Here is a 27,383-nt window from a genome sequence, read left to right as displayed (position 1 = left end):
TTGGATGGCCTTGTTCCATATCTCGCCTAGTTTAAAAAAAAAAGTTGCCAGGAATTTCAACTTTTCATGCCTTGCAAACCAATTAATTGGCACACAGGGCATGCTACATCAGGCACAATGGCTCAGATTTATCAAAAGTAGGACAAATTGCATTATGTGCAGTTTTCCTCTCTAATGTACATGGTGTGACAGATTATTGAATACTGGCGCAGGGTCTTGAATTATCTGACGCCCCCTGCGCTGCTTGGGAAATGTGGACCACTTTTTATTTGGTGCACCTCTAACATAGAGCGTAAAAACATTCAGCGCCTATTTAACCATTAATAGGTAACTTTTATTTGTGTTGTTTTTTTTGCGTCCAGTTTATTAGACATTAGACCAAAACAGTGAGAAAATAATGTAGGATAATACATACAAAAATATGATAAAATAAAACCTAAATTTCAAGAACTGCATTTACTTTCTAATATTGGGGAGAATCTCATTTGGAAGGTTGGAGTCATTTTTCCAAAGCCGCTGTATTCGGGGGAGAGGTCAATGTCTTCTGGAGGTACATCACAGCGTATGTCAAACTTCTGTAGGATGGATGTCAGATACAGGAATAACTCCATGCGTGCCAAACCTTCTCCGGGACAGATCCTCTTCCCTGGTGGAAAAGAAAGGAACAATGTAAGGATTAATGGTGTGCAAATAGTAGCAACCTGGAACTAGGGGAATGGATTTAGAAAGTGAACGCCCAACCCACTGAGACGAGGAAATCTATAGCAAGGATTAAAATACCAAATAAAATGATCCACCCAAGACAGCAGGACTAGTCTCCATCTACTGTCCAACACACTGTTAACACCTCTTTTGGAGCATTGTCCTTCAAAGAAACCTTATATAATGGCCCGAACCTCTCAATTTTGAGTCTATTTGACTCCCCCAACATCAGACGTTAGGTTGAAGGAGGATCCAACATGGCCAGATGGATGATGTTACCCTATGAAATGAATGACAGTGCTTGTTAGGGCACTCAAAAACATGTTCAAAGATCCCTTTGTGGTTCTTCACTGCATCCTAAGTGTTAAAAAAAATATTTATTCAAATAAGGTGTTTCAGGGTTTTGTCTGATAACCCTGCCCAACGCCTTGTACTGTGCCTTAGTTGAGAGCTGTAGCCTCTTTTATGACCCAGTGATCCTCAATGGAAATCTATGACATTTGGTGTTTGGTTTTGGCCTGGTTGATACATACATTACCTTGCCTGGGCCACAAACAGCAGACCTGTGGTTCTTTCCTACATAGTTAATTTCCTACAAAATTTGAATTCCACTTTTAGTTTAAAATTAATGAAGACAGAATAAATGACACAACCCTCTCCTGTGACCTGTGGACAGACATGACCTGAATTTCTGGAATTCAGGTTCGGGCAAATCACTGACGTTGTGTGTCCATGTGTTTACCTTACGCTCTGACCACAGGTGAGTATCGCTGTCCAGATCGTCAGGAATCCCGGTATTATTGTGTTGTCATACGTAAGAGATCAGGAAGTAGTTGAGGTTATTGACCTGTCACATGGTCCTAACCCTAACCTACACAATCCACTCATATAGATGGCATTTGACATGTGGGACACGGGGTTAACACACTGACACCTTTAACCAATACAGGAATAACTGGACAGATGATGTCAGGGGAGAAAAACTACATCAATGTATAGGGGCTCATACCGAGAACTTGAGTAGAGTTCCTTATGATGGACACCCGTCTTATTCACCCCAGAGAGGATCTTCTCTTGTTCCTACTTTACATAGTTGGCATTTATGTGGAATACTTAAAAGTTGAGATCATTGGTTGCCTCCTCCTTTATTATCAACATTTAGAGAGCTATCATAAAGAAAGGTCCGTCCAATCTGGACAAATCCAGTTTGCCAATTCCAAGCTCCGAGGTTCAGAAGAAGAATCTCGACAAGGTATACCATAGTCTACCAAATCAATTACAGAGCTTTTAGACAAGAGAACCAAGAAATTGTAAAAGTTGGAAATTTGTTGCATGTAATTGGATTACATAATGATCACTTACCTGCTGAGAAGGCCATGAAGCCTTCACATTTCTTAAACGAGCCATTTTGGTCTAGAAAATGTTCAGGGTCAAACTCATGAGGTCTTCTGAACATGGTTGGGTCGTACAGTACAGAATGTAAAACAGGAAGGATGACTGTACCCTGGAGAGTGAGGATTTGGTTAAATGTCACCCACATATAAACTCAATGCATTATAATATTACAAGTCTTCTACTACCTTGGGTAGGTGATATCCCCTGAAAATAGTATCAACTGTCACAGCATGGGGGGCACCAAGAGGTAAGAAGTCCATGAATCTCATAACTTCATGGATGACAGCTTCCGTGTAGGGCATCTTGGCACGGTCTTCCATGCAAGGCCTTCGTGTCCGGCCAATCACATCCTCTATCTCCGCTTGAACCTTTTCTGAGGACAAGGGAAAGGGGAATGATGCAATCTGCTTCTATACATGAGTGAGGACAATATGCAGTACATGGTGTAGCTTCTGTCTGCAGCTGCCACGTTTACTGTTATTTGCACTAGAGACTGACTCCCGGAGTAAGGTTATTGGCCTGAAATGTGGGGATGTTTTTTCTTTTTATGCACGTAGAGCCATTACAAGGTAGAGCAGAGTTGGATTTCATGCAGTTCATTTGGAGTCTGGTCTGCAATACCTCAAGGTGGTCACTATATGAACTTTCGACTTCATCAAATTCTATTGTGGGTGGCCGGTAGCATGTACCATAATATAGGTGGTCATCATGTTCAGGACCCTTGAATATTAGCAGGTACGAAGAAAAACAATGCACTACATACTTCAGGCTCACTATGAGCTCTGTGTAGTGCTCAACTTCTCCTGTGGGGGCACCATAAGTAAACTGAATGCAGATTAAAGACATTGGGGGTCATTTACTAAGGGCCCGATTCGCGTTTTCCCGACGTGTTACCCGAATATTTCCGATTTGCGCCGATTTCCCCGGGATTTTGGCGCACGCGATCGGATTGTGGCGCATCGGCGCCGGCATGCACGCGACAGAAATGGGGGGGCGTGGCCGAGCGAAAACCCGACGGATTCGGAAAAAACGCCGCATTTAAAAAAAGAAATGTGACGCTTGGGACGCGCTTACCTTCACTTGGTCCGGGTCGGTGAACTCCAGCGTGTTCAGATGCTTTTCAGCGCAGCAGCGCCACCTGGTGGACGGCGGAGGAACTACCTTGATGAATCCCGGCCGGACCCGAATCCAGGGCAGAGAACGCGCCGCTGGATCGCGAACGGACCGGGTAAGTAAATCTGCCCCAATGGGGCACATTTACTTACCCGGTCCAGTCGCGATCCAGCGGCGGGTTCTCCGACGCTGATTCGGGTTCTGCCGGGATTCACTAAGGTCCGTGCGCCGATATTCACCAGGTGTCGCTGCTGCGCCGAGGTCTGCCGGAGTTCACCTGCTTTTTTCTGGCGTATGTGAGTGCTTGATCTTGCGACACAAATGGCTTTTTAAATTTTGCGGTTTTTCTGAATCCTTCGGGTTGTCCGGTGGCCACGCCCCCCGATTTCTGTCGCGCGAAAGTCGGCGTGATTGCGCCAAAAATCGATCGCGTGCGCCACAATCCCGTGAAATAAAGCGCAAAGGTCCGCGGACTGCATTTTCCCCGGGTTTCTCGACTTTTTCTGTTTTGCACCGCATTTATCTGGGGTTTTTGGTGTACGCAATTGGATTTCGGCGCCAACTTTCATGCAACACAAATTGGGGGCGTGGCCGTCGGACAACCCGACTGTTAGGATTCGGATAAGCTGCGGGATTTAACATTCAAGTCATGCACTTACATGAGCCGGGAAGAAGAAGGTGTACTCCGGTGGACCTGAGCTGGGAGTGACACATGCAGGATCTCGGGTGCACAATCTTAGTGAATCGCGCCGGACTTCATCCTCGTCGGACAACGCACCTCGCGGAACGCGCAGGGAGCGGGTAAGTAAATCTTCCCCAATTGCTGGGATCTTAATTACAGCAATGTGAACAGAGTCTGACAGAAATACTTCCATAATAATTCAGTATTTAACATTTATACTCCCAAATCTTTACTTTTAATATTTGGATACTTCATCAGGATTAGAAGCCCATATCCCAGAGTGCTGCTGGTGGATTCCTGGCCTGCAAAAAATATATCCAGTGCCGAAGACAGTAAATTGGGTAAGTTGAATTCTGAATGCGGGTTCTCGCCTTCCTGGATAAAAAAGCAAAAAACATAAGTGAGTGTCAATAGACTTAAAGGTTTTCTGACAGGTCTGATTGCTGTAATGATCTTAACGATGGAGGCTTTCTATGCACAATGCAGAATGGCTTGGAGAGTTACTGAAAATTCTGCAAGCAACAGAAACCGGCGTAAATCAGCTGCTTGCTGTACATTCGTTATTAGAAAGAGGATTTCTAAGCCTGAAAGCCTCAATAGCAATCTTCTTCATCATAGGCACAAAGGGGGAAGTTTATCCGGACTTGTTTTTTTGGCAAAAAAGTCGTGAAAAATCACAATTACTTGAGAAACTCCAGTAATTGTGATTATTTGTGTGTAGGTGGGCCAGCTAGCAGTGGGGTGGGCCGGCGTACGGATAAAGCCTGTCTGGACCACTGGATGTTACAGGATTTTACGCAATGCTACAATGGCATCAGGAGGTCTCAGCCTACTGTATTTGGCATGGCAGGGGACGTGACTTTCATAATATGATATGATAATCTTACTGTGCACCAGAATCTATGTCATCCTTTCTGTAGCCCCCAACTTGTTTTCTCCTTTCTGTAGCCTCCAAATTATGTTTCCCTCTCTGTAGCCCCTCCAATTTATGTTTTCCTTTCTATACCTCTTTCACCTTCTATCTCTCTTTCTCTTCAAGCTCGTAGCCACAGTAACTGTTCAATGGTGACTCCAGGAACTGACAGCATCACCATCCGCCCGACAAAGAGAAGCCTGACCAACCCCCGGTGTTGCTGCCTTTACTACCAGGGGGCCTGAGATCAAATACCATAACATATCTTAAAACACAGGCGTCTGTAGAGAAATGTGAGACCAAATGTCTTGGTTTCTTAAGCTTGACTTAAGCTATTTAGTCACATGTCTGACAACAAGGTCAACATGTACTGTAGTCTGGTTCCAAGGCAACCAATAGAATTTTGAATGAAAACACAGGCTAGAAGTTAGGTTTGTCTAAAAGCTGTAAATGTCGCCGTGGTGATTATCGTGTGTTAGTAGTATGATGACTGCCACTACATGTTTACCTGTTGCATCTTTATGAGGAAAGTATCAACATAGTCTCGGGGTGAGGACGGGTCCAGGGTAGCCTCGTGTTCCCGCACTATGGCCTCTGCATAGTCCAGCTGTGCTTGGTAATTCTCCGTCAGCTTGTGGTGAGGCCCTGGTATATAGTTTAGAATTGATGGTATGAAGTTGTACAGCTGTGGAGAAACACATATAATATAGAGACAGCTTATAATGTGTAAAGGGTTGTCCTACAGCTTTGCTTTAGTTTCTGAGGGTGAGTCCTGCCGACCCAACAGACCTCCAATCTAAAGGCCTCTGACTGACCATTTATAAAGAGGCGACTGCTGAGGCCAGTGATTAGATCAGTAATGACCTGCCGTCAGGTGCCACCCAGAGTGGTAACAGAACCACCTAGTGCAATTTCTGGAGACCCATGGAGGAACGGAAGGGCAAGTTAAATGGGTTCTATCGGGTTTTACATTTACTTACTTACAAGATAGGGGATAATTTTATGACTATAGGGGGGTCTGATCTTCAAAAGCCCCCCTGCCCTGCTAAAATGTGGCAAAGCCTGTAATGGAGGGTAAAGGCCTGTAGTCTGTAGCCTGTAGTGAAGAGTGATGGCCTGTAGTCTGTAGCCTGTAGTGGAGGGTGAAGGCCTGTATTCTGTAGCCTGTAGTGAAAGGTGAAGGCCTGTCTTGTGAAGCCTGAAGTGAAGGGTGAAAGCCTGTAGCCTGTACTGAAAGATGAAGGCCTGTAGTCTGTAGCCTGTAGTGAAGGGTGAAGGCCTGTAGTCTGTAGCCTGTAGTGAAGGGTGAAGGCCTGGAGTCTGTAGCCTGTAGTGAAGGGTGAAGGCCTGGAGTCTGTAGCCTGTAGTGAAGGGTGAAGGCCTGGAGTCTGTAGCCTGTAGTAAAGGGTGAAGACCTGGAGTCTGTAGCCTGTAGTAAAGGGTGAAGGCCTGTAGTCTGTAGCCTGTAGTGAAGGGTGAATGTCTGTAGTCTGTAGCCTGTAGTGAAGGGTGAATGCCTGTAGTCTGTAGCCTGTAGTGAAAGGTGAAGGCCTGTCTTGTGAAGCCTGAAGTGAAGGGTGAAAGCCTGTAGCCTGTACTGAAAGGTGAAGGCCTGTAGTCTGTAGCCTGTAGTAAAGGGTGAATGTCTGTAGTCTGTAGCCTGTAGTGAAGGGTGAATGCCTGTAGTCTGTAGCCTGTAGTAAAGGGTGAAGGCCTTTAGTCTGTAGCCTGTAGTGAAGGGTGAAGGCCTGTAGTCTGTAGCCTGTAGTGAAGAGTGATGGCCTGTAGTCTGTAGCCTGAAGTGAAGGGTGAAAGCCTGTAGCATGTACTGAAAGGTGAAGATCTGTAATCTGTAGCCTGTAGTGAAGGGTGAAGGCCTGTAGTCTGTAGCCTGTAGTAAAGGGTGAAGGCCTGTAGTCTGTAGCTTGTAGTGAAGGGTGAAGGCCTGTAGTCTGTAGCCAGTAGTGAAGGGTGAAGGCCTGTAGTCTGTAGCCTGTAGTGAAGGGTGAAGGCCTGTAGTCTGTAGCCTGTAGTGAAGGGTTAAGGCCTGTAGTCTGTAGCCTGTAGTGAAGGGTTAAGGCCTGTTGTCTGTAGCCTGTAGTGAAGGGTGAAGGCCTGGAGTCGGTAGCCTGTAGTGAAGGGTGAAGGCCTGTAGTCTGTAGCCTGTAGTGACGGGTGAAGGCCTGTCTTGTGTAGCATGTAGTGAAGGGTGAAGGACTGTAGTCTGTAGCCTGTAGTGAAGGGTGAAGGCCTGTAGTTGGTAGCCTGTAGTGAAGGGTGAAGGCCTGGAGTCTGTAGCCGGTAGTGAAGGGTGCAGGCCTGTAGTCGGTAGCCTGTAGTGAATGCTTAAGGCCTGTAGTCTGTAGCCTGTAGTGAATGCTTAAGGCCTGTAGTCTGTAGCCTGTAGTGAATGCTTAAGGCCTGTAGTATGTAGCCTGTAGTGAATGGTGAAGGCCTGTAGTCAGTAGCCTGTAGTGAAGAGTGATGGCCTGTAGTCTGTAGCCTGTAGTGAAGGGTGAAGGCCTGTAGTCTGTAGCCTGTAGTGAAGGGTGAAGGCCTGTAGTCTGTAGCCTGTAATGAAGGGCGAAGGCCTGTAGTCTGTAGCCTGTAGTGAAGGGTGAAGGCCTCGAGTCTGTAGCCTGTAGTGAAGGGTGAAGGCCTCGAGTCTGTAGTGAAGGGTGGAGGCCTGTATTCTGTAGCCTGTAGTGGAGGGTGAAGGACTGTAGTATGTAGATTGTAGTGAAGGGTGAAGGCCTGTAGTCTGTAGCTTGATGTGAAGGGTGAAGGCCTGTAGTCTGTAGCATGTAGTGAAGGGTGAAGGACTGTAGTCTGTAGCCTGTAGCTAAGGATGAAGGCCTGTAGTCTGTAGCCTGTAGCTAAGGATGAAGGCCTGTAGTCTGTAGCCTGTAGTGAAGGGTGAAGGCCTGTAGTCTGTAGCCTGTAGTGAAGGGTGAAGGCCTGTAGTCTGTAGCCTGTAGTGAAGGGTGAAGGCCTGTAGTCTGTAGCCTGTAGCTAAGGATGAAGGCCTGTAGTCTGTAGCCTGTAGCTAAGGATGAAGGCCTATAATCTGTAGCCTGTAGTGAAGGGTGAAGGCCTGTAGTCTGTAGCCTGTAGTGAAGGGTGAAGGCCTGTAGTCTGTAGCCTGTAGTGAAGGGTTAAGGCCTGTAGTCTGTAGTCTGTAGTGAAGGGTGAAGGCCTGTAGTCTGTAGCCTGTAGTGAAGGGTGAAGGCCTGGAGTCTGTAGCCTGTAGTGAAGGGTGAAGGCCTGTATTCTGTAGCCTGCAGTGAAGGGTGGAGGCCTTTATTCTGTAGCCTGTAGAGAAGGGTGAAGGACTGTCGTATGTAGCCTGTAGTGAAGGGTGAAGGCCTGTAGTCTGTAGCTTGAAGTGAAGGGTGAAGGCCTGTAGCCTGTAGTGAAGGGGAAAGGCCTGTTGTCTGTAGTGAAGGGTGAAGGCCTGTAGTGTGTAGCCTGTAGTAAAGGGTGAAGGCCTGTAGTCTGTAGCCTGTAGTGAAAAGTGATGGCCTGTAGTCTGTAGCCTGTAGTGAAGGGTGAAGGCCTGTAGTCTGTAGCCTGTAGTGAAGGGTGAAGGCCTGTGGTCTGTACCGTGTAGTGAAAAGTGATGGCCTGTAGTCTGTAGCCTGTAGTGAAGGGTGAAGACCTGTAGTCTGTAGCCTGTAGTGATGGGTGAACGCCTGTAGTCTGTAGCCTATAGTGAAGGGTGAATGTCTGTAGTCTGTAGTGAAGGGTGAAGGCCTGTAGTCTGTAGCCTGTAGTGAAGAGTGAAGGCCTGTAGTCTGTAGCTTGTAGTGAAGGGTGAAGGCCTGTAGTCTGTAGCCTGTGGTGAAGGGTGAAGGCCTGTAGTCTGTAGCCTGTAGTCAATGCTTAAGGCCTGTAGTCTGTAGCCTGTAGTGAAGGGTGAAGGCCTGTAGTCTGTAGCCTGTTGTGAAGGGTGAAGGCCTGTAGTCTGTAGCCTGTAGTGAAGGATTAAGGCCTGTAGTCTGTAGCCTATAGTGAAGGGTGAAGGCCTGTAGTCTGTAGCCTGTAGTGAAGGCTGAAGGCCTGTAGTCCATAGACTGTAGTGAAAGCTTAAGGCCTGTAGTCTGTAGCCTATAGTGAAGGGTGAAGGCCTGTAGTCTGTAGTGAAGGGTGAAGGCCTGTAGTCTGTAGCCTGTAGTGAAGGCTGAAGGCCTGTAGTCCATAGTCTGTAGTGAAAGCTTAAGGCCTGTAGTCTGTAGCCTATAGTGAAGGGTGAAGGCCTGTAGTCTGTAGTGAAGGGTGAAGGCCTGTATTCTGTAGCCTGTAGTCAAGGGTGAAGACCTGTAGTCTGTAGTCTGTAGTGAAGGGTGAAGGCCTGTAGTCTGCAGCCTGTAGTGAAGGGTGAAGGCCTGTAGTCTGTAGTGAAGTGTGAAGGCCTGTATTCTGTAGCCTGTAGTGAAGGGTGAAGGCCTATAGTCTGTAGCCTGTAGTGAAGGGTGAAGGCCTGTAGTCTGTAGCCTGTAGTGAAGGGTGAAGGCCTATAGTCTGTAGCATGTAGTGAAGGGTGAAGGCCTGTAGTCTGTAGCCTGTAGTGAAGGGTGAAGGCCTATAGTCTGTAGCCTGTAGTGAAGGGTGAAGGCCTGTAGTCTGTAGCCTGTAGTGAAGGGTGAAGGCCTATAGTCTGTAGCATGAAGTGAAGGGTGAAGGGTGAAGGCCTGTAGTCTGTAGTGAAGGGTGAAGGGTGAAGGCCTGTAGTCTGTAGCTTGTAGTCTGTAGTGAAGGGTGAAGGGTGAAGGCCTGTAGTCTGTAGTGAAGGGTGAAGGCCTGTAGTCTGTGGTGAAGGGTGAAGGGTGAAGGCCTGTAGTCTGTAGCTTGTAGTCTGTAGTGAAGGGTGAAGGGTGAAGGCCTGTAGTCTGTAGTGAAGGGTGAAGGCCTGTAGTCTGTGGTGAAGGCCTGTAGTCTGTAGTGAATGCCCGTAGTCTGTAGTGAAGGGGGAAGGGTGAAGGCCTGTAGTCTGTAGTGAAGGGTGAAGGGTGAAGGCCTGTAGTCTGTAGTGAAGGCCTGTAGTCTGTAGTGAAGGGTGAAGGGTGAAGGCCTGTATTCTGTAGTGAAGGGTGAAGGGTGAAGCAGGAGGGGGCAGACACATTCCTGCACTTTACAGACACAATCATTCAGTAAAGATCCAGATGAGCTGGAGAACATAGCGGTCTCTAGCAGGCTTATAGTGCACAGAGTAGCAGGACACATTTTAATGTTCCATTAAGATGGGGAAACGTAACCTTGGGGTCCCCAGATATATGACCCCCCACCTGTCACCATTACATTTTATGCAACATCACAACCTGTCACTGCTTTCCCCTCTCAAATTCCGTCTCTTTCCATACAAAATAATTGATAGTTTTTTAAAGAAGTGTCAATAATTTATTGCAAGAATGGAAGGAAGATCCATATGCTTTCTGTATGAGTAGGTGGGATAAGAAGGACTCACCGGCTTTCTCTATGAGCGAGGGGGAAGCAGGACTCACAGGCTTTCTCTATGTGCAGGTGGGGGAAGCAGGACTCACAGGCTTTCTCTATGAGTGTGTGGGGGAAGCAGGACTCACCAGCTTTCTCTATGAGCGAGGGGGAAGCAGGACTCACAGGCTTTCTCTTTGAGCGAGGGGGAAGCAGGATTCACAGGCTTTCTCTATGGGCAGGTGGGGGAAGCAGGACTCACAGGCTTTCTCTATGAGTGTGTGGGGGAAACAGGACTCACAGGCTTTCTCTATGAGAGGAGAGAGAAGCAGGACTCACAGGCTTTCTCTATGAGAGGAGAGAGAAGCAGGACTCACAGGCTTTCTCTAAGAGAGGGAGGAGAAGCAGGACTCACAGGCTTTCTCTATGAGTGGGTGGGAGAAGCAGAACTCACAGGCTTTCTCTATGAGTGGGAGGGGGAAGCAGGACTCACAGGCTTCCCCTATCAGTGTGTGGGGGAAGTAGGGCTCACAGGCTTTCTCTATGAGTGTGTGGGATAAGCAGGACTCACAGATTTTCTCTATGAGTCTGTGGGATAAGCAGGACTCACAGGCTTTCTCTATGAGTGTGTGGGGGAAGTAGGACTCACAGGCTTTCTCTATGAGTGGGTAGAGGAAGCAGGACTCACAGGCTTTCTCTATGAGTGTGTGGGATAAGCAAGACTCACAGGCTTTCTCTATGAGTGTGTGGGAGAAGCAGGACTCACAGGCTTGCTCTATGAATGGGAGGAAGAAGCAGGACTCACAGGCTTTCTCTATGAGTGGGAGGGGGAAGCAGGACTCACAGGCTTGCTCTATGAGTCTGTGGGATAAGCAGGACTCACAGGCTTTCTATATGAGTGTGTGCGGGAAGTAGGACTCACAGGCTTTCACTATGAGTGGGTGGGAGAAGCAGGACTCACAGGCTTTCTCTATGAGTGGGTGGGGGAAGCAGGACTCACAGGCTTGCTCTATGAATGGGAGGAAGAAGCAGGACTCACAGGCTTTCTCTATGAGTGGGAGGGGGAAGCAGGACTCACAGGCTTTCTATATGAGTGTGTGCGGGAAGTAGGACTCACAGGCTTTCACTATGAGTGGGTGGGAGAAGCAGGACTCGCAGGCTTTCTCTATGAGTGGGTAGAAGAAGCAGGACTCACAAGCTTTCTCTATGAGGGTGAGGGATAAGCAGGACTCACAGGCTTTCTATATGACTGGGCTGGGAAACAGGACTCACAGGCTTTCTCTATGAGTTAGTGGGGAAACAGAACTCGTAGGCTTTCTGTATGAGATGGTGGAGATGAGGGACTCACAGGCTTTCTCTTTGAGTAAGAGACTGAAGCAGGACTCACAGGCTTTCTCTATGAGCAAATGAAGAAGCAGACATAACTAATTTTTTTTTTTTTAAATCAAATTAGAACCTTATAAAATCGTGTAAATGAGCTGGAAAAAAACAGATTTGTTACCTGAACCCAAATGTTGTCCACCCTTCTGAGATTCTCAGCTACAAGGTCCAGCAGTGTCTGCAACTTCGGATCTGTGTATTCATATCTCCTCCCAAAGAGGACAGAACAGATGACATTTGAGATGGAACGACGGATGAAGAAAGCTGGGCGGAAGAGGGAACCTAAAGAGATGGAGAGACAGGGAAGGATGGGAAGATGTCAGGACCTAGACGGGGTCCATTGGAACGCTGCTACTTTTATTCTTTTTAGATAGATAGATAGGAGATAGATAGATAGATATTAGATAGATAGATATGAGATAGATAGATAGATAGATACATAGATAGATACATAGATGATAGATAGAGATGAGCGAACATACTCGTACTCGAAACTGCTCGTTGCTCGGACGAATACTTCGCCCGCTCGAGAAAATGGCATCTCCCGCTGTTTTGATTTTTGGCGGCCAGAAACAGAGCCAATCACAAGCCAGGAGACTCTGCACTCCACCCAGCATGACGTTGTACCCTTACACGTCGATAGCAGTGGTTGGCTGGCCAGATCAGGTGACCCTGGAATAGACTAGCCCCTGCCCGCGCTGCTCGGATCATTCTGTGTCTGGATGCCGCTAGGGAGAGAGCTGCTGCTGGTCAGGGAAAGCGTTAGGGTGTTCTATTAGAATAGTGCTAGGCAGGAGTGAGTCTACAAGAACCCAACAGCCCTTCTTAGGGCTACAATAACGTTATAATTTTTTTTTTTATCTTGCTTGTGGCTGGGCTTGCTGGCACTAGTAGTGCAGCTAGTATCATATTGTGAGGAATTTGCAGGGGGACTTGCTACCGTTGTGTTTAGCTCTTATTGACTCGCATATCCACCTCAAACACCGAAGTGGGACAATTTATTAGGGGTTTGATTAGAATTAGGCAGAGTCTGCTGATTTATTTTTTTTTTACCTTTATTTCATTTTATAGCTCAAAGTCATCAGGCACAGCACAAAATCCAGTTGTGTGCTGTCAGTGTAGGTTAGAAACTAGCCATAGCAATAGGAAAGCATCGTTTTTTTTTTTTTTTTTTTTAATTGTTATTATATCCCCCCCCCCCCCACTTCTTATTATTTATACAACCATCATAATACTTTTTAATAATCAATTAATCGATTAGGATCGGGCAGATATACAGACCAGCCAATTTATAAACTCACTTATTCATTAATCCATTATCAGATCATATCATAACCTATAACCATAATTAATACATATATAATACCACCCTTTCCCCCTCACGCAACCCATGCTGGAGATAGCGGGAAAAAGAAAAGAAAAAAAAAAAAAAAAATTGAAGTTCAATTTCCTCTATATCATTATCCTATATTCCTCTTCCTCCTCATACATTCCAGTGATCCCATAGATCACCTAGACCTCTTCCCCTTCTATAATGCTTTTCATATGCGCATTCATATGTCTTTATACGTTCAACTAGATGATACCATTCCTTCACTGCTGGAGCCTTATCGTCCTTCCAATGTTTAATCAGAACCAGTCTTGCCAAAAATAGAACCTTTAAAACCAGGTCTCTTTTACTTCCGGGGCCTATATTAATTGGAGTTAATCCCAAGATACCAATGGTTGCTATACGTGGTAAAGAACAACCTGTCTGCACCTCAACACACTCAAAGATTTCATTCCAGTAATTCCCGATCCTCGGGCAATCCCATAAAACGTGTAGAACATCCGCATTGTTTATCTTACATCTCATACAATTTGAATTATCCTTTAATCCCGCCTTAAACATAATTTGTGGAGAAAAAAGTGTCCTATATAATATATTTAATTGTGTGCATCTATGATTTAAGTTAATAGTGCTCTTAATTACATTCTTGTAAATCTCCCCCCATTGTGTTTCAGTAATCACTCCAATCTGATTGGACCACTTAGCTTGACTAATATGACCCATTACCTTATCAATATTATTCCGAAGAAACCGATATAACCTAGCTAAATTTTTTGGAATAACTCCTAACTCTATCAGTGACGTGAAATTACTACTCCCCTCTACTTTAAATATGTCTTGATTTTTTTCACTTCTATATGCGTGAGCAAACTGCCAATATCTAAATAAATCCCCTTCTTTAAGGATACCCTTATCAACCCAATATCGAAACAAAGGTAGTTCCCCATTCCTCCCCAAGTGCTCCAGAGAGGTAATATTCCTCTTTTCCCAGAATGCCACTTCCTCCATTTTATACAACTCCGGCATATTAAGATTTCCCCATAATGGTGTAAAACTAAAACCCCCGTGAATCCCTAAACTCCCCTTCACCGCTTTCCATGCATTTATCATTAGTGCTATAATTGGAAGTTCCTTCCTGTTGAGCAACTTCAATTGACCTGACTCCAGCAATACAAAAATAGATTTAAATCTTCTCCCCACCATACTAGAAAGTAATCCGAGCAAAATGCTATTATAATTATTTTCAATTAAAAACTGAATCTGAGCAGCTAAAAAATAGTGATAAAAAGACGGAAGAGAGAGACCTCCTTTACGCTTATCCCTCATCAAATTTTCTTGTTTAATACGTACTTTTTTCCTCCCCCATAATAATTTATTAATAATGGCCCGAATAAAGGCAAACCATTTCTTATCAATCCAGCATGGGCAATTACACAACACATATAATAATTGTGGTAACAGTATGCTTTTTGTTAGAATAACCCTCTCTGCTCTATTCAGAGGCAGGGAGCTCCATGTATTTACCTTACACTTCAACTTGGTTAGTAGAGGAACCAAGTTCAATGCTATGTAATCACCCACCGTGGTACCGATCTTTAAACCTAAGTACTCCATAACTGGCGAAACTTTCAAGTCTACTTGTTATAAGTTAATTAGTGAATCCTCATCGAGGGGCATCAATATAGATTTTTGAACATTGATCTCAAAGCCGGAATACCTACCGAACTCATTGATCAATCTCAAAACAGACGGAACTGATTCCATCGAATCTTTAAGGCAAAGAAGAATATCGTCGGCATAAAGCATTATCTTATCTTCTGGGCCTCCAACCCCTGCCCCTCTAATCTCTCTACTAGCCCTGATCTTAATTGCCAGAGGTTCAATGAACATGGCGAATAAAAGAGGGGACAGGGGGCACCCCTGTCTAGTGCCCCTTGTTAAAGAAAAGAAGGAGGAAAAATCTCTATTTATCTTAATACAGGCTCTAGGATCAACATAAAACAGTTTAACCCATTCCACGATTCCATCTCCCAATCCAAACCTATCCAATACTTCCCAGAGGAAGTCCCACTCCACCCTGTCGAAGGCCTTCGAAGCATCCAACGACAGGACGGAGCGGGACCCCCCTTTACCCATCTGCAGGCTCAGAAAGAGCCGCCTAATATTAGTCCCAATGTGGCGTCCTCCCACGAAGCCACACTGATCTTGATGTACTAAGAATGGGACCACCATTTTCAATCTATTGGACAGTAGTTTGGCCATCAATTTTGCATCAGCATTCAAAAGCGAGATAGGGCGGTAGGATTCTCTTTCTAGTGGATCTTTATTCTTTTTCCCGATCAGGGCAATACCTGCCTCATACCAGGACTCAGGGAGTCGTCCCACAACCTGTGCATTCTCCCATACCTCTACCATGAGAGGAAGGAGTATAGCACCAAATCTTTCATATATCTCTAATGGTAGTCCATCTAGGCCCGGTGAGGCACTACGTCTTGTAGAGGATATTGTCTGTTCTAACTCTTCAATTGTAATTGGGGAAGAGAGTTGTTCTTTCTTATCCGCTTGCAATTTAGGTATACCGATACTATCTAAGTATGTCTTTATGTTGACCCTAGAAACCTCCAAATCAGAGGTGTATACACCTTGAAAAAACTGCAAAAATGCCTCTTTAATCTCACTCTGACTGTGTACTATTTCCCCAAAATTATTCTTAATTGCCTGTATTCTATTTACCTCCTGTTGTTTTTTTACTTTCTGTAGAAGCCTTTTAGATGATAACCCGCTCTCGCAGTGTGCTGTCTGATCCAAAAAAAGAAGTTTTTGCATTGCTTTATTAGAGATACATTTATTATACCGCTCTTGTGCCTGCTTATAATGGAAAGAAGCATCGTTTTGTTAAAAAAAAAAATAAAAAAAAATAATAATAAACACAAAAAAAAAAAAAATTAAAAGTTTACACTTTAATTTGGAAAATGTTTAACCTGAGGGCTAGGGGTAGAGGACGAGGGCGTGGACGTGGGCGTCCAACTACTGCAGGGGTCAGAGGCCGTGGTCCTGGGCGGGGTGAGACACCACCTGCTGATGAGGGAGCAGGGGAACGCCGCAGAGCTACACTCCCTAGGTTCATCATGTCTCAAGTTACTGGGACTCGTGGTAGAGCACTGTTGAGGCCAGAACAGTGCGAAGAGGTGATGTCATGGATTGCGGACAATGCTTCTAGCCATTTGTCCACCAGTCAGTCTTCCACGCAGTCCACCCATGTCACCGAAATCAGCACTCCTCCAGCTCCTCCACCTCAGCCTCCTTCCCCCCAGTCTGCCCCCTCCCAGCAAAATTTGGCATTTGAACCGGCATACTCTGAGGAACTGTTTTCTGGACCCTTCCCACAGTCACAAACCACTTGTCCGGTTGCTGCTGAGCAATTTTCCGATGCCCAGATTTTCCACCAGTCGCAGTCTGTGGGTGATGATGACATTATTGACGTAGTGGAAGAAGTGTGTACAGAGGTGTCGGACGATGAGGAGACACGGTTGTCAGACAGTGGTGAAGTTGTTGTCAGGGCAGGAAGTCCGAGGGGGAGCAGACTGAGGGATCGGAGGATGATGAGGTGACAGACCCAAGCTGGGTTGATAGGCCGGGTGAACACAGTGCTTCTGAGACGGAGGCGAGTCCTATAGCAGAACAGGTTGGAAGAGGCAGTGGTGGGGCCAGACGGAGAGGCAGGGCCAGAGCTGGTGCATCAGCGCCAAATGTTGCCCATAGTCAAGCTCCCGTGGCGAGGGCTAGATTTTCAGAAGTCTGGAGGTTCTTTAAAGAAACACCGGATGACCGACGGACTGTGGTGTGCAACCTTTGCCAAACCAGGATCAGCAGGGGTTCCACCACTACTAGCTTAACTACCACCAGTATGCGCAGGCATATGAATGTTAAACACCCCACTCAATGGCACCAAGCCCGTTCACCTCCGGCTGGGCACACCACTGCTCCTTCCCCTGTGTCATCTGCTAGTCAGCCCCCTGCCCAGGACCACGGCCCAAACACCTCCCGTGCGAAAACCCCATCTTCGCCTCCATGATCCTCCACAGCATCCACCAGCGTTCAGCTCTCCATACCCCAGACGCTGGAGCGCAAAAGGAAGTATAGCGCAACCCACCCACACGCCCAAGCCCTCAACGTCCACATCTCCAAGTTGCTTAGCCTGGAGATGCTGCCCTATAGGCTGGTAGAGACCGAGGCCTTTCGAAACCTCATGGCGGCGGCCGCCCCTCGGTATTCGGTCCCCAGCCGCCAATACTTTTCCCGATGTGCCGTCCCTGCCCTGCACAAGCACGTGTCAGAGAACATCATCCGTGCCCTGACCAACGCCGTTTCTGACAAGGTCCACCTGACCACGGACACGTGGACAAGTGCTGCCGGGCAGGGCCACTATATATCGCTGACGGCACATTGGGTTAACTTGGTGGAGGCTGGGACCGAGTCTGACCCTGGGGCTGCTCATATACTGCCGACGCCGAGGATTGCGGGGCCTACCTCGGTCCAGGTCTCAAAGGCCTACTATGCCTCCTCCTCCTCCCACCCCTCCTCCACCTCCTCCTCCTCCGAATTACCATCCATGGGCATGGCGCCATCAGTCGGTAGCTCTAGGCACAGCAGCAGTGCCATCGCTAAGCGACAGCAGGCGGTGCTCAAACTGCTGAGCCTAGACGATAAAAGGCACACCGCCCAAGAGCTATTACAGGGCATCACGGCGCAGACTGATCCGTGGCTGGCACCGCTGAACCTGAAGCCAGGCATGGTTGTGTGTGACAACGGCCGTAACCTGGTGGCGGCTCTGCAACTCGGCAGACTGACACATGTGCCATGCCTGGCCCATGTGTTAAATCTCATGGTTCAGCGTTTCCTCAAGACATACCCCAATCTGTCTGATTTGCTCACGAAGGTGCGCCGCATCTGTGCGCATTTCAGGAAGTCCAGCACAGATGCTGCCACTCTCAGGGCAGCGCCGCCTCCAACTGCCCGCTCACCGACTGTTGTGCGACGTGCCCACGAGGTGGAATTCAACACTGACCATGTTATCCAGAGTTTACCAGCAGCGCCGAGCGATTGTAGACTGCCAGAAGTCAACTTCCACCAGAACTGGTAGTCAGGTCAGTCAGCTTCCTCAAGTCTACAATGAGGAGTGGATGTCTGATATCTGTCAGGTGCTGAGTAACTTTGAGGAGTCAACACAGATGGTCAGTGGCGATGCCGCCATCATCAGCCTCACCATCCCGCTGCTTGGCCTGTTGAAAAACTCTCTGGTCAGCATGAAGTCGGAAGCTTTGCGCTCGTCACAAGAGCCGTGGAAGAAGATTCCCTTGTTGATAGCCAAAGCACCCTCAGGTCTGTTTCTCAGCGCATATCGGAGGAGGTGGAGAAGAATGAGGAGGAAGAGGAGGAGAATGTTGGCGAGACAGAAGAGGGGACCATTGTTCAGTCCTTCACTGTTCAGCGTGTATGGGCAGAGGAAGAGGAGTTGGAGGAGTTGGAGGAGGAGGAAATGGGCAGTCAGGCCAGTGAGGGGAGTGAATTCTTGCGCGTTGGGACTCTGGCACATATGGCAGATTTCATGCTAGGCTGCCTATCCCGTGACCCTCGCGTTCAAAGAATTTATTCCAGCACCGATTACTGGGTATTCACTCATCTGGACCCACGGTACAAGCAAAATCTTTACACTCTCATCCCTGGAGAGGAAAGGAGTGTGAGAATGCATGAATACCAGCAGGCCCTGGTGCACAAGCTGAAACAGTATTTCCCTTCTGACAGCGCTAGCGGCAGAGAGCGTACTTCTGCGGGACAAGTAGCGAGGGAGAGTAGGCGAGCAGGCAGCTTTTCCAGCACTGGCAGGGGTACGCTTTACAAGGCCTTTGCCAGTTTTATGTCACCCCAGCAAGACACTGTCACCTGTCCCCAGTCTCGGCAGAGTAGGGCTGATCTTTACAGAAAGATGGTGAGGGAGTACATAGCTGACCATACCATCGTCCTAAATGATCACACAGCTCCCTACAACTACTGGGTTTCAAAGCTGGACATGTGGCACGAACTGGCGCTGTACGCCTTGGAGGTTCTTGCCTGCCCTGCTGCTAGCGTGTTGTCCGAGCGGGTTTTCAGTGCAGCTGGTGGCATCATCACCGATAAGCGTACACGCCTGTCGACTGACAGCGCTGACAGGCTGACGCTTATCAAGATGAATAAAGCCTGGATTTCTCCGCATTTTCATTCTCCACCAGGTGAAAGAAGCTCAACCTGAATAATGTATGCACTCCTCCTCCTCATTGTCCTCCTTCTCCTCCTCTTTGTACACTAAAGCATAGGAAACTGGCTATTTTTTGCCAGGGCCAACTGGCTCTAGCTATAGTACTCTATGTATTTAATTTTTCTGGAGGGCCACCTACCCGGTCCTCTGTTTTAAGCAATTTTTGGGAGTGCCACATACAGGCACTCAATCTATTTAATTTTTCTGGAGGACCACCTACCTGCTCCTCTGGTTTGAAAACTTTTTTGGACTGCCACATACCGGCACTCAATTTATTTAATTTTTCTGGAGGACCACCTACCTGCTCCTCTGGTTTGAAAACTTTTTTGGACTGCCACATACATGCACTATCCAAATTAAATTGTCTCCATAGCAGCCTCCACATGTCGTCTTTTTAGCTGGCTCCACGCGTTGTCTCCATTGCTACCTCCACACGCCATAGCTGCCTCCAAAAGTCGTCCATATAGCTGCCTCCATACATTGTCTCCTTATCAAACGAACTGTGTCAGGCAGAATTTTGGGTTGTTTTCATGGATTCCACATCAAACTTGTTAACTTTGTCGCCACCCTGCTGTGTAATCCACAAAATATACTGGCAAACTTTTATCATTTACCAATATTATTTCAGCGCTTCTTGCGCATCTGTTTACATTCCCCTCACCCGCCATATCCCAAACTTGTAAGAACGCTACTACACTTGATCTTATACAAAAGGTTCTTAGAAGTGCTGTTTGGGGAGTAGCCTAGAGACAGGGGCTTGGATTGGCGAAAGCTCGCCTGGCACCGGAGCGCCAGCTCCATCTCAAGATCCAACTAACATAGTTTTAACTGCAGCACCTTTAATCTACTACTAGTTCACTGCCTCCATACATCATCCCCTTATCAAACGAGCTGTGTCAGGCAGAATTTTGGGTTGTTTTCATGGCTTCCACATCAAACTTTTTAACTTTGTCGCCACATTGCTGTGTAATCCACAAAATATACTGGCAAACTGTTATCATTTACCAATATTATTTCAGCGCTTCTTGCGCATCTGTTTACATTCCCCTCACCCGCCATATCCTAAACTTATAAGAACGCTACTACACTTGATCTTATACAAAAGGTTCTTAGAAGTGCTGTTTGGGGAGTAGCCTAGAGACAGGGGCTTGGATTGGCGAAAGCTCGCCTGGCAGCGGAGCGCCAGCTCCATCTCAAGATCCAACTAACATAGTTTTAACTGCAGCACCATTAATCTACTACTAGTTCACTGCCTCCATACATCGTCCCCTTATCAAACGAGCTGTGTCAGGCAGAATTTTGGGTTGTTTTCATGGATTCCACATCAAACTTGTTAACTTTGTCGCCACCCTGCTGTGTAATCCACAAAATATACTGGCAAACTTTTATCATGTACCAATATTATTTCAGCGCTTCTTGCGCATCTGTTTACATTCCCCTCACCCGCCATATCCCAAACTTGTAAGAACGCTACTACACTTGATCTTATACAAAAGGTTCTTAGAAGTGCTGTTTGAGGAGTAGCCTAGAGACAGGGGCTTGGATTGGCGAAAGCTCGCCTGGCACCGGAGCGCCAGCTCCATCTCAAGATCCAACTAACATAGTTTTAACTGCAGCACCTTTAATCTACTACTAGTTCACTGCCTCCATACATCATCCCCTTATCAAACGAGCTGTGTCAGGCAGAATTTTGGGTTGTTTTCATGGCTTCCACATCAAACTTTTTAACTTTGTCGCCACATTGCTGTGTAATCCACAAAATATACTGGCAAACTGTTATCATTTACCAATATTATTTCAGCGCTTCTTGCGCATCTGTTTACATTCCCCTCACCCGCCATATCCTAAACTTATAAGAACGCTACTACACTTGATCTTATACAAAAGGTTCTTAGAAGTGCTGTTTGGGGAGTAGCCTAGAGACAGGGGCTTGGATTGGCGAAAGCTCGCCTGGCAGCGGAGCGCCAGCTCCATCTCAAGATCCAACTAACATAGTTTTAACTGCAGCACCTTTAATCTACTACTAGTTCACTGCCTCCATACATCGTCCCCTTATCAAACGAGCTGTGTCGGGCAGAATTTTGGGTTGTTTTCATGGCTTCCACATCAAACTTGTTAACTTTGTCGCCACCCTGCTGTGTAATCCACAAAATATACTGGCAAACTTTTATCATTTACCAATATTATTTCAGCGCTTCTTGCGCATCTGTTTACATTCCCCTCACCCGCCATATCCTAAACTTATAAGAACGCTACTACACTTGATCTTATACAAAAGGTTCTTAGAAGTGCTGTTTGGGGAGTAGCCTAGAGACAGGGGCTTGGATTGGCGAAAGCTCGCCTGGCAGCGGAGCACCAGCTCCATCTCAAGATCCAACTAACATAGTTTTAACTGCAGCACCTTTAATCTACTACTAGTTCACTGCCTCCATACATCGTCCCCTTATCAAACGAGCTGTGTCAGGCAGAATTTTCAGGTGTTTCACCAGATACATAGTGGAACTCGGCCCATCTGTCGCCGCCATGTTGGGGACCTGAAGTTGCAATCATAGCAGCACAATATGGATGCCCCATACCGTCGCTCTTAATCATGGAACCATTTCCGTAAAAACAATTAAATATAGAACCACTATGCTATTCCATTATTCCTAGGTGAAATATTCAAACGACCCGGCCTGATTTGAAAATTATAATTTTTTAAAAGTAAACGCTTCTGGCCCCCAGGCCCATTTTGGGTGGGGAGGAGCCGAGAGACAGGGGCTTGGACAGGCGAAAGCTCGCCTGGCAGTGGACCGCCAGCTCCATCCCAAGATTAGGCAGCCTCAGAGGCATCCATGCATGCTGCCCCTGCTGTTTCCTGTCCATTTTGCCTCCACGATCCTCCACAGCGTCCACCAATGTTTCAACTCTCTATACCCCAGACGCTGGAGCACGAGAGGATATGCAGCACATCATCCCCTTATCAAACGAGCTGTGTCAGGCAGAATTTTCAGGTGTTTCACCAGACACATAGTGGAACTTGGTCACTATGTCGCCACCATGCTGTGTTATCGACTAAATATACCGTCAACCTTTTGTTCACATAGGAAATCATTTCACCTCCTTTGGTGAAACCTGAGTCCATTTAGGGTATGTCGCCATGAGACTCTCTAGCCTGCCACTGCTGCCGCTGCCTCTGCATGCCTTCCCCTATAGTGTCAGGGTCAATTATTGGATGTTTTAGATGCTATCTAGCCTCATTCGGTCACTCTGTCATGGCCATGCTGTTGCCCATAATTTTGGCATAATGGTGCGATTAAGCAGCCTCAGAGGCATCCATGCATGCTGCCCCTGCTGTTTCCTGTCCATTTCCGTGGTGTTTCCATCCTTTTCTGAGGTTCCCAGGTGTTTGGCCAAGCTTCCCTGTGCAGAGCCTTGGTCCCCTTGAAAAATGCTCAAGTCTCCCATTGACTTCAATGGGGTTCGTTATTCGAGACGAGCACTCGAGCATCGGAAAAAGTTCGTCTCGAATAACGAGTACCCGAGCATTTTAGTGCTCACTCATCTCTAATGATAGATACATAGATGATAGATAGATAGATAGATAGATAGATAGATAGATAGATAGATAGGATGATGAGACTGATATTTGCTACCAACCATTTGTTTCTTGAAACACATCGAGCAGATACTGAATCTCTTCTTGAATCCGCTCCTCAATACTTCTTTTTCCCATTCCAAAGTTTCGTAGAGTGCTCAGCGAGAACCTCCTCAGCTCTTTCCAGCGCTCCCCATTACTGAATGCAATACCTGATAAATACATATAAAAAGGAGACCATAGTTACCTGAATCCCCAGGTATTTTAGGCTTTATTGTGTTAATAGAAAAACATATACTTGTATGTCCCGTCTAATATGTCCAGCACTGGTGGTCGCACATGCTCAGTAGCTCAGCTCCACAGCGCTGTATACAATGCATCAAATATATCCATATAACATCCCCATTCATAATTCATTGTCATGGAAGGTGACTCACCGTATCCCTTGCTGGTTAAATCTATTATTGGGAACTCTGCTCGACCACTGAACTTGTCCCCATTGTCCACTAGGGCTTCCTTCACAGCCTGGAACCCGCACAGCACCACAGCCGGCTTGGGGCCCATGTACAGGGTGTAGACCGGTCCATACTTCTTACTAAGCTGGGAGAGGACAGACAGGTCTGATTATATAATACAAGTCAAAATATGGGTGAAATAATCCCCCATAATCCAGTTTATTCTTTAATCTATCAACTTTGTCCACATTTTGGACCCCAGTAACTTCAATATAGAGGATATCACTGTAACAACCTCTGGCAATCACCTGTGGAATCAGCAGCCACTGTTTTCTGTCCCTGCAGTGCCCCCGCTGGGGATATGAAGAATTTCATGGTGTTTTTTGTCTGTAAAGTATGACAAGTTGGGTCCTCCAGAATGAGAATTTCTCTATGTATTATTTCGGGTGGGTTCAGGACCCGACTCTTTGCATTTTGAACTCTCTAACAGGATATACAGAAATAGTTTTTTCTGAATGGAACAATTAGTTGGATTGTTATCAGTGATTTTGTATTGAGTCGTATGACTGAGATGTAATTGTACCCACAGATAGATACGACTGATCCCCTTTATGTCCTGTGGTATGTGAACTCTATTTTTACACTTTTATTTCACAACTTTCTGTACCAAGTTTTTTCCTGAGACCAAGTTTTGTATATTGATGGCTTGAAGTGTGAAGAATTTAATAGGTCCCTGTTATTTCATGGGACATCCGTCCTAAACCACGCAAATTGTTTAGTACTTTTTACGGGTTTTATAAATAAGAGGTCCCAAGAGTCGTTGGTTGGATATGAAACCCCGGACTACTGTATAGTAAGGCTATGAGACATCTCTACCATTGTACATAGATAGGGGCAAAGTATTTCAAGAATGAAAGAGGGTGGTCTCTACTTTAAGATTCTGGCATAAAGAAATCATAAAATAGGTATCAAGCTGGAGATCCTGGTCCCGGAGCAGCAGTCATGTGTTACTATAGCGTATTCAACACTATGAGACACATTTACTTACCCGGTCCTGTCGCGATCCCCGGTGTGCGTTGTCCGACGATCATGGACTCTTCTCAAAGATCCTGTGCCCGATATCCCGCGTGTGTCGCTTCCCCGTTCAGGTCCCCGGAGTTCACCTTCTTCTTCCTGGTGCATGTAAGTGCATTGTCCGTGTATAATGCGCTGTGCGGGGAGTCACTAAGATCGTGCGCCCGATATCCTGCATGTGTCGCTTCCCCGCTCAGGTCCCCGGAGTTTACCTTCTTCCTGGTGCATGTAAGTGCATTGTCCGTGTATAATGCGCTGTGCGGGGAGTCACTAAGATCCTGCGTCCAATATCCTGCATGTGTCGCTTCCCCGCCCAGGTCCCTCTTATTCCTGGTGCGGACGCCCCTCCCCCTAATTTCTGTTGCATAATAGCAGATGCCAATGCACCAAAATCCAATTTCGTGCAACACAATCCCATTCAAAAATCCAACTCCCGGCGGTGCCATCCCCGAAAAGTTGTAAAACCTGACAAAAAACCTGCAGCGGGACCCTTAGTAAATATGCCCCCATGTGTTCAACACTGATTGTAGCTAAGTTCTGAATTGTAATATTCATAATTTGATCACACATGTGAAGTTTCTCCTCCATTCATATGGATGGACTCTACTCCTGACCTTGTGATGAAGAAGCTGGAGGATGATGGGACATGTGATGGCTTGTGATCTGAGATGTTGATCTACTGAAGTATCTTAGAGTGAGGAACTATGAGGGACCCCTAGCATCAAACACATCCATGTTCCCTCAAGTCCAAGTACACCAACCTCCACTCAACTGAATTTCAACATGGGGGTCATTTACTAAGGGCCCGATTCGCGTTTTCCCGACATGTTACCCGAATATTTCCGATTTGCGCCGATTTCCCCTGTTTTGCCCCGGGATTTTGGCACCCGCGATCGGATTGTGGCGCATCGGCGGCGGCGTGCACGCGACGGAAATCGGGGGGCATGGCCAAACGAAAACCCAACGTATTCGGAAAAATGTAAAAACGGAAAATGTGTCGCGAAGTTTGCGCTTACCTTCACTCAGCCGGCCTCGGTGAATTCCAGCGCGTTCAGATGATTTTCAGCGCAGCAGTGCCACCTGGTGGACGTCGGAGGAACTACCCTAGTGAATCTCGGCCGGACCCGAATCCACCGCAGAGAACGCGCCGATGGATCGCGAATGGGCCGGGTAAGTAAATCTGCCCCGATATCTCAGAACCTTTTTCATGACAAAAGGTCATAGATGTGGATTCGCAAGCCGTGTCCTACAGACACTGGGACTTATTTACTAAGGGCTCCCGGCCACATTTCCATCTGGTTTTCCAATGTTTTTGGGGATCGCACCGGGGATTGTGTCGCACGCGATCGGATTTTGGCGCATCGGCACCAGCTTTCACGTGACACAAATCGGGGGGTGGGCCGTTGGACGATCCAATAGATTCGGACAACGCGGAGGATTTAACATGTCAAATTGTGTCGCAAGCCATGCACTCACATGCACCAGAAAGAAGAACTCCGGGGACCTGAGTGGGGAAGCCACACATGCTGGATATCGGACGCAGGATCTTAGTGAACTGCGCCGGACTTCATCTTCGTCAGACAGTCCGGATCAGGGAATGCCCCAATGTCTGGTCTCCATCTGGTCCTAGCCTAATGCACGTCCACAGATCTAACCTGACCTCACACCCTGACTCACCTCCAGAATGGGTAAGTGTATCTCCCGACTCTTCAGCTGCAGTAAGTTTCCTATGACAGGTAAAGGTCTGGGACCTGGTGGAAGGTTTCCTGTCTTGGAAAACAACTTTTTAACTATAAAAAGAAGGACTAAAGCAAGAAGAACAGCAGCGAGTCCGGGAGAGCACTCCATGCCTCTGAGCTGCGGCCAGCGGGAGGACTGTGGATGTATATACTATAGATAGGAAGCAGAACATACAAGAATCTACAGGGTTCAGAGGAGCATTTCCTACAAGTCGTCACACCCTCTGTTAACTCCTGCATGTCTGCTTCTGCAATGACGTGATCAGGATAGTCCCGCAGCTTCTCACTGTGTATGTTCCTGTGTATTACATAATCCTCGCAGACTTCTTGTACCGTATGTGTTGTGAAAAAAATAGGATGAGATCTAATCCAACTTTTACAGCTACAATGTTGATCCAGATAAAGACAAAGAAGCCTTTGCAGACAATGGGGCACATTTACTTACCCGGTCCTGTCGCGATCCCGCGGCGTGTTCTCCGACGTGGATTCGGGTCCACTAGGTGTCGATGCTGCGCCAAGGTCCACCGGAGTTCACCTTCTTCTTCTCGGTGCTCAGTGGTTAGCATAACAGCCTTGCAGAGCAAGGGATCTGGGTTCAAGTCCCAGGGTCAACATCTGCAAAGTCTGCAAGTCTGTATGTTCTCTCTGTGTTTGTGTGGGTTTCCTCTGGGGCCTTCGGTTTCCTCCAGTTTCCTCCAAAACACACTGGTAGTCTGATTAGATTGTGAGCCCCATGGAGACAGGGACTGATCTGGCAAACTCTGTGCAGCGCTGCGTCATCTGTGTGCGCTATATAACTAAAGGAATTATTGTTACTAAATCTCCATTGTTTTAAAAATGTCACTCTAAGAATTCCCTGCAAGTGTGTTTTGGTTTTGATCCGATAACCAGATCGGATACTTCCAGATCAGGGAATACAATCCTGTAGTAAAGGGTAAAACTCAATCCCCAATCATTTTTATTGAGGATTTCCACAAAGAAGGTAAGTTACATGTACCTAACAGCAGGTGGCGACAGAGTTCGGCATAGTTCTGTACCGGTCCTGTTTTACATATTTTTCACCACTAGATGGTCCGGCAATTCTCTACGAGGATTTGCTTTGTGTCTATAGGGGCAGATCGCTTGTATTCTGCCAGCTCAGCACGGCCCTTGTATAGGTTGTTATCAGGTTTGTGGTTTGTCTTTTTCTTTCACGTCTTCTAGTTTTTTCACCCAGACTAGACTTTGCTTTTGTGTTTTCTTTTTTTTTTCTTTTTTTTTTTACATCTTTCAGTAACTTCTAAGCGTAATTCTTCTCT

General features: G+C 46.8%; 1 protein-coding gene across 1 annotated transcript; it reads right to left on the bottom strand.

Annotated features, from left to right (window-relative positions):
- Positions 1-336: 336 nt before the first annotated feature.
- LOC140077601 (cytochrome P450 2G1-like) lies at positions 337-26,290 on the bottom strand. Its single transcript, XM_072124889.1, has 9 exons — positions 26,024-26,290; positions 23,255-23,417; positions 22,880-23,029; positions 11,737-11,897; positions 5,314-5,490; positions 4,126-4,267; positions 2,283-2,470; positions 2,065-2,206; positions 337-646 (listed from the first exon to the last, which is right to left on the bottom strand). Exons 1-9 carry the CDS (start codon positions 26,192-26,194, stop codon positions 444-446), a joined length of 1,497 nt encoding a protein of 498 aa, XP_071980990.1. The 5' UTR covers positions 26,195-26,290; the 3' UTR covers positions 337-443.
- Positions 26,291-27,383: the final 1,093 nt, after the last annotated feature.

The sequence above is a fragment of the Engystomops pustulosus genome, chromosome 9 (assembly GCF_040894005.1).
Source record: "Engystomops pustulosus chromosome 9, aEngPut4.maternal, whole genome shotgun sequence".
In the NCBI taxonomy this organism is placed as follows: domain Eukaryota; kingdom Metazoa; phylum Chordata; class Amphibia; order Anura; family Leptodactylidae; genus Engystomops; species Engystomops pustulosus.
The sequence above is the reverse complement of the archived record's forward strand: the minus strand, read 5'-3'. Positions and strand labels throughout refer to the sequence as shown.

Bases quoted from the DNA above. Each gene is read 5' to 3' on its own strand.
- LOC140077601 (XM_072124889.1), bottom strand. From the start codon at position 26,194: ATGGAGTGCTCTCCCGGACTCGCTGCTGTTCTTCTTGCTTTAGTCCTT. The intron at 23,418-26,023 runs GTGAGTCAGGGT...GTCCTCTCCCAG, and splicing joins TACACTTACCCATTCTGGAG to CTTAGTAAGAAGTATGGACC. The intron at 23,030-23,254 runs GTGAGTCACCTT...TGTATTTATCAG, and splicing joins TTTAACCAGCAAGGGATACG to GTATTGCATTCAGTAATGGG.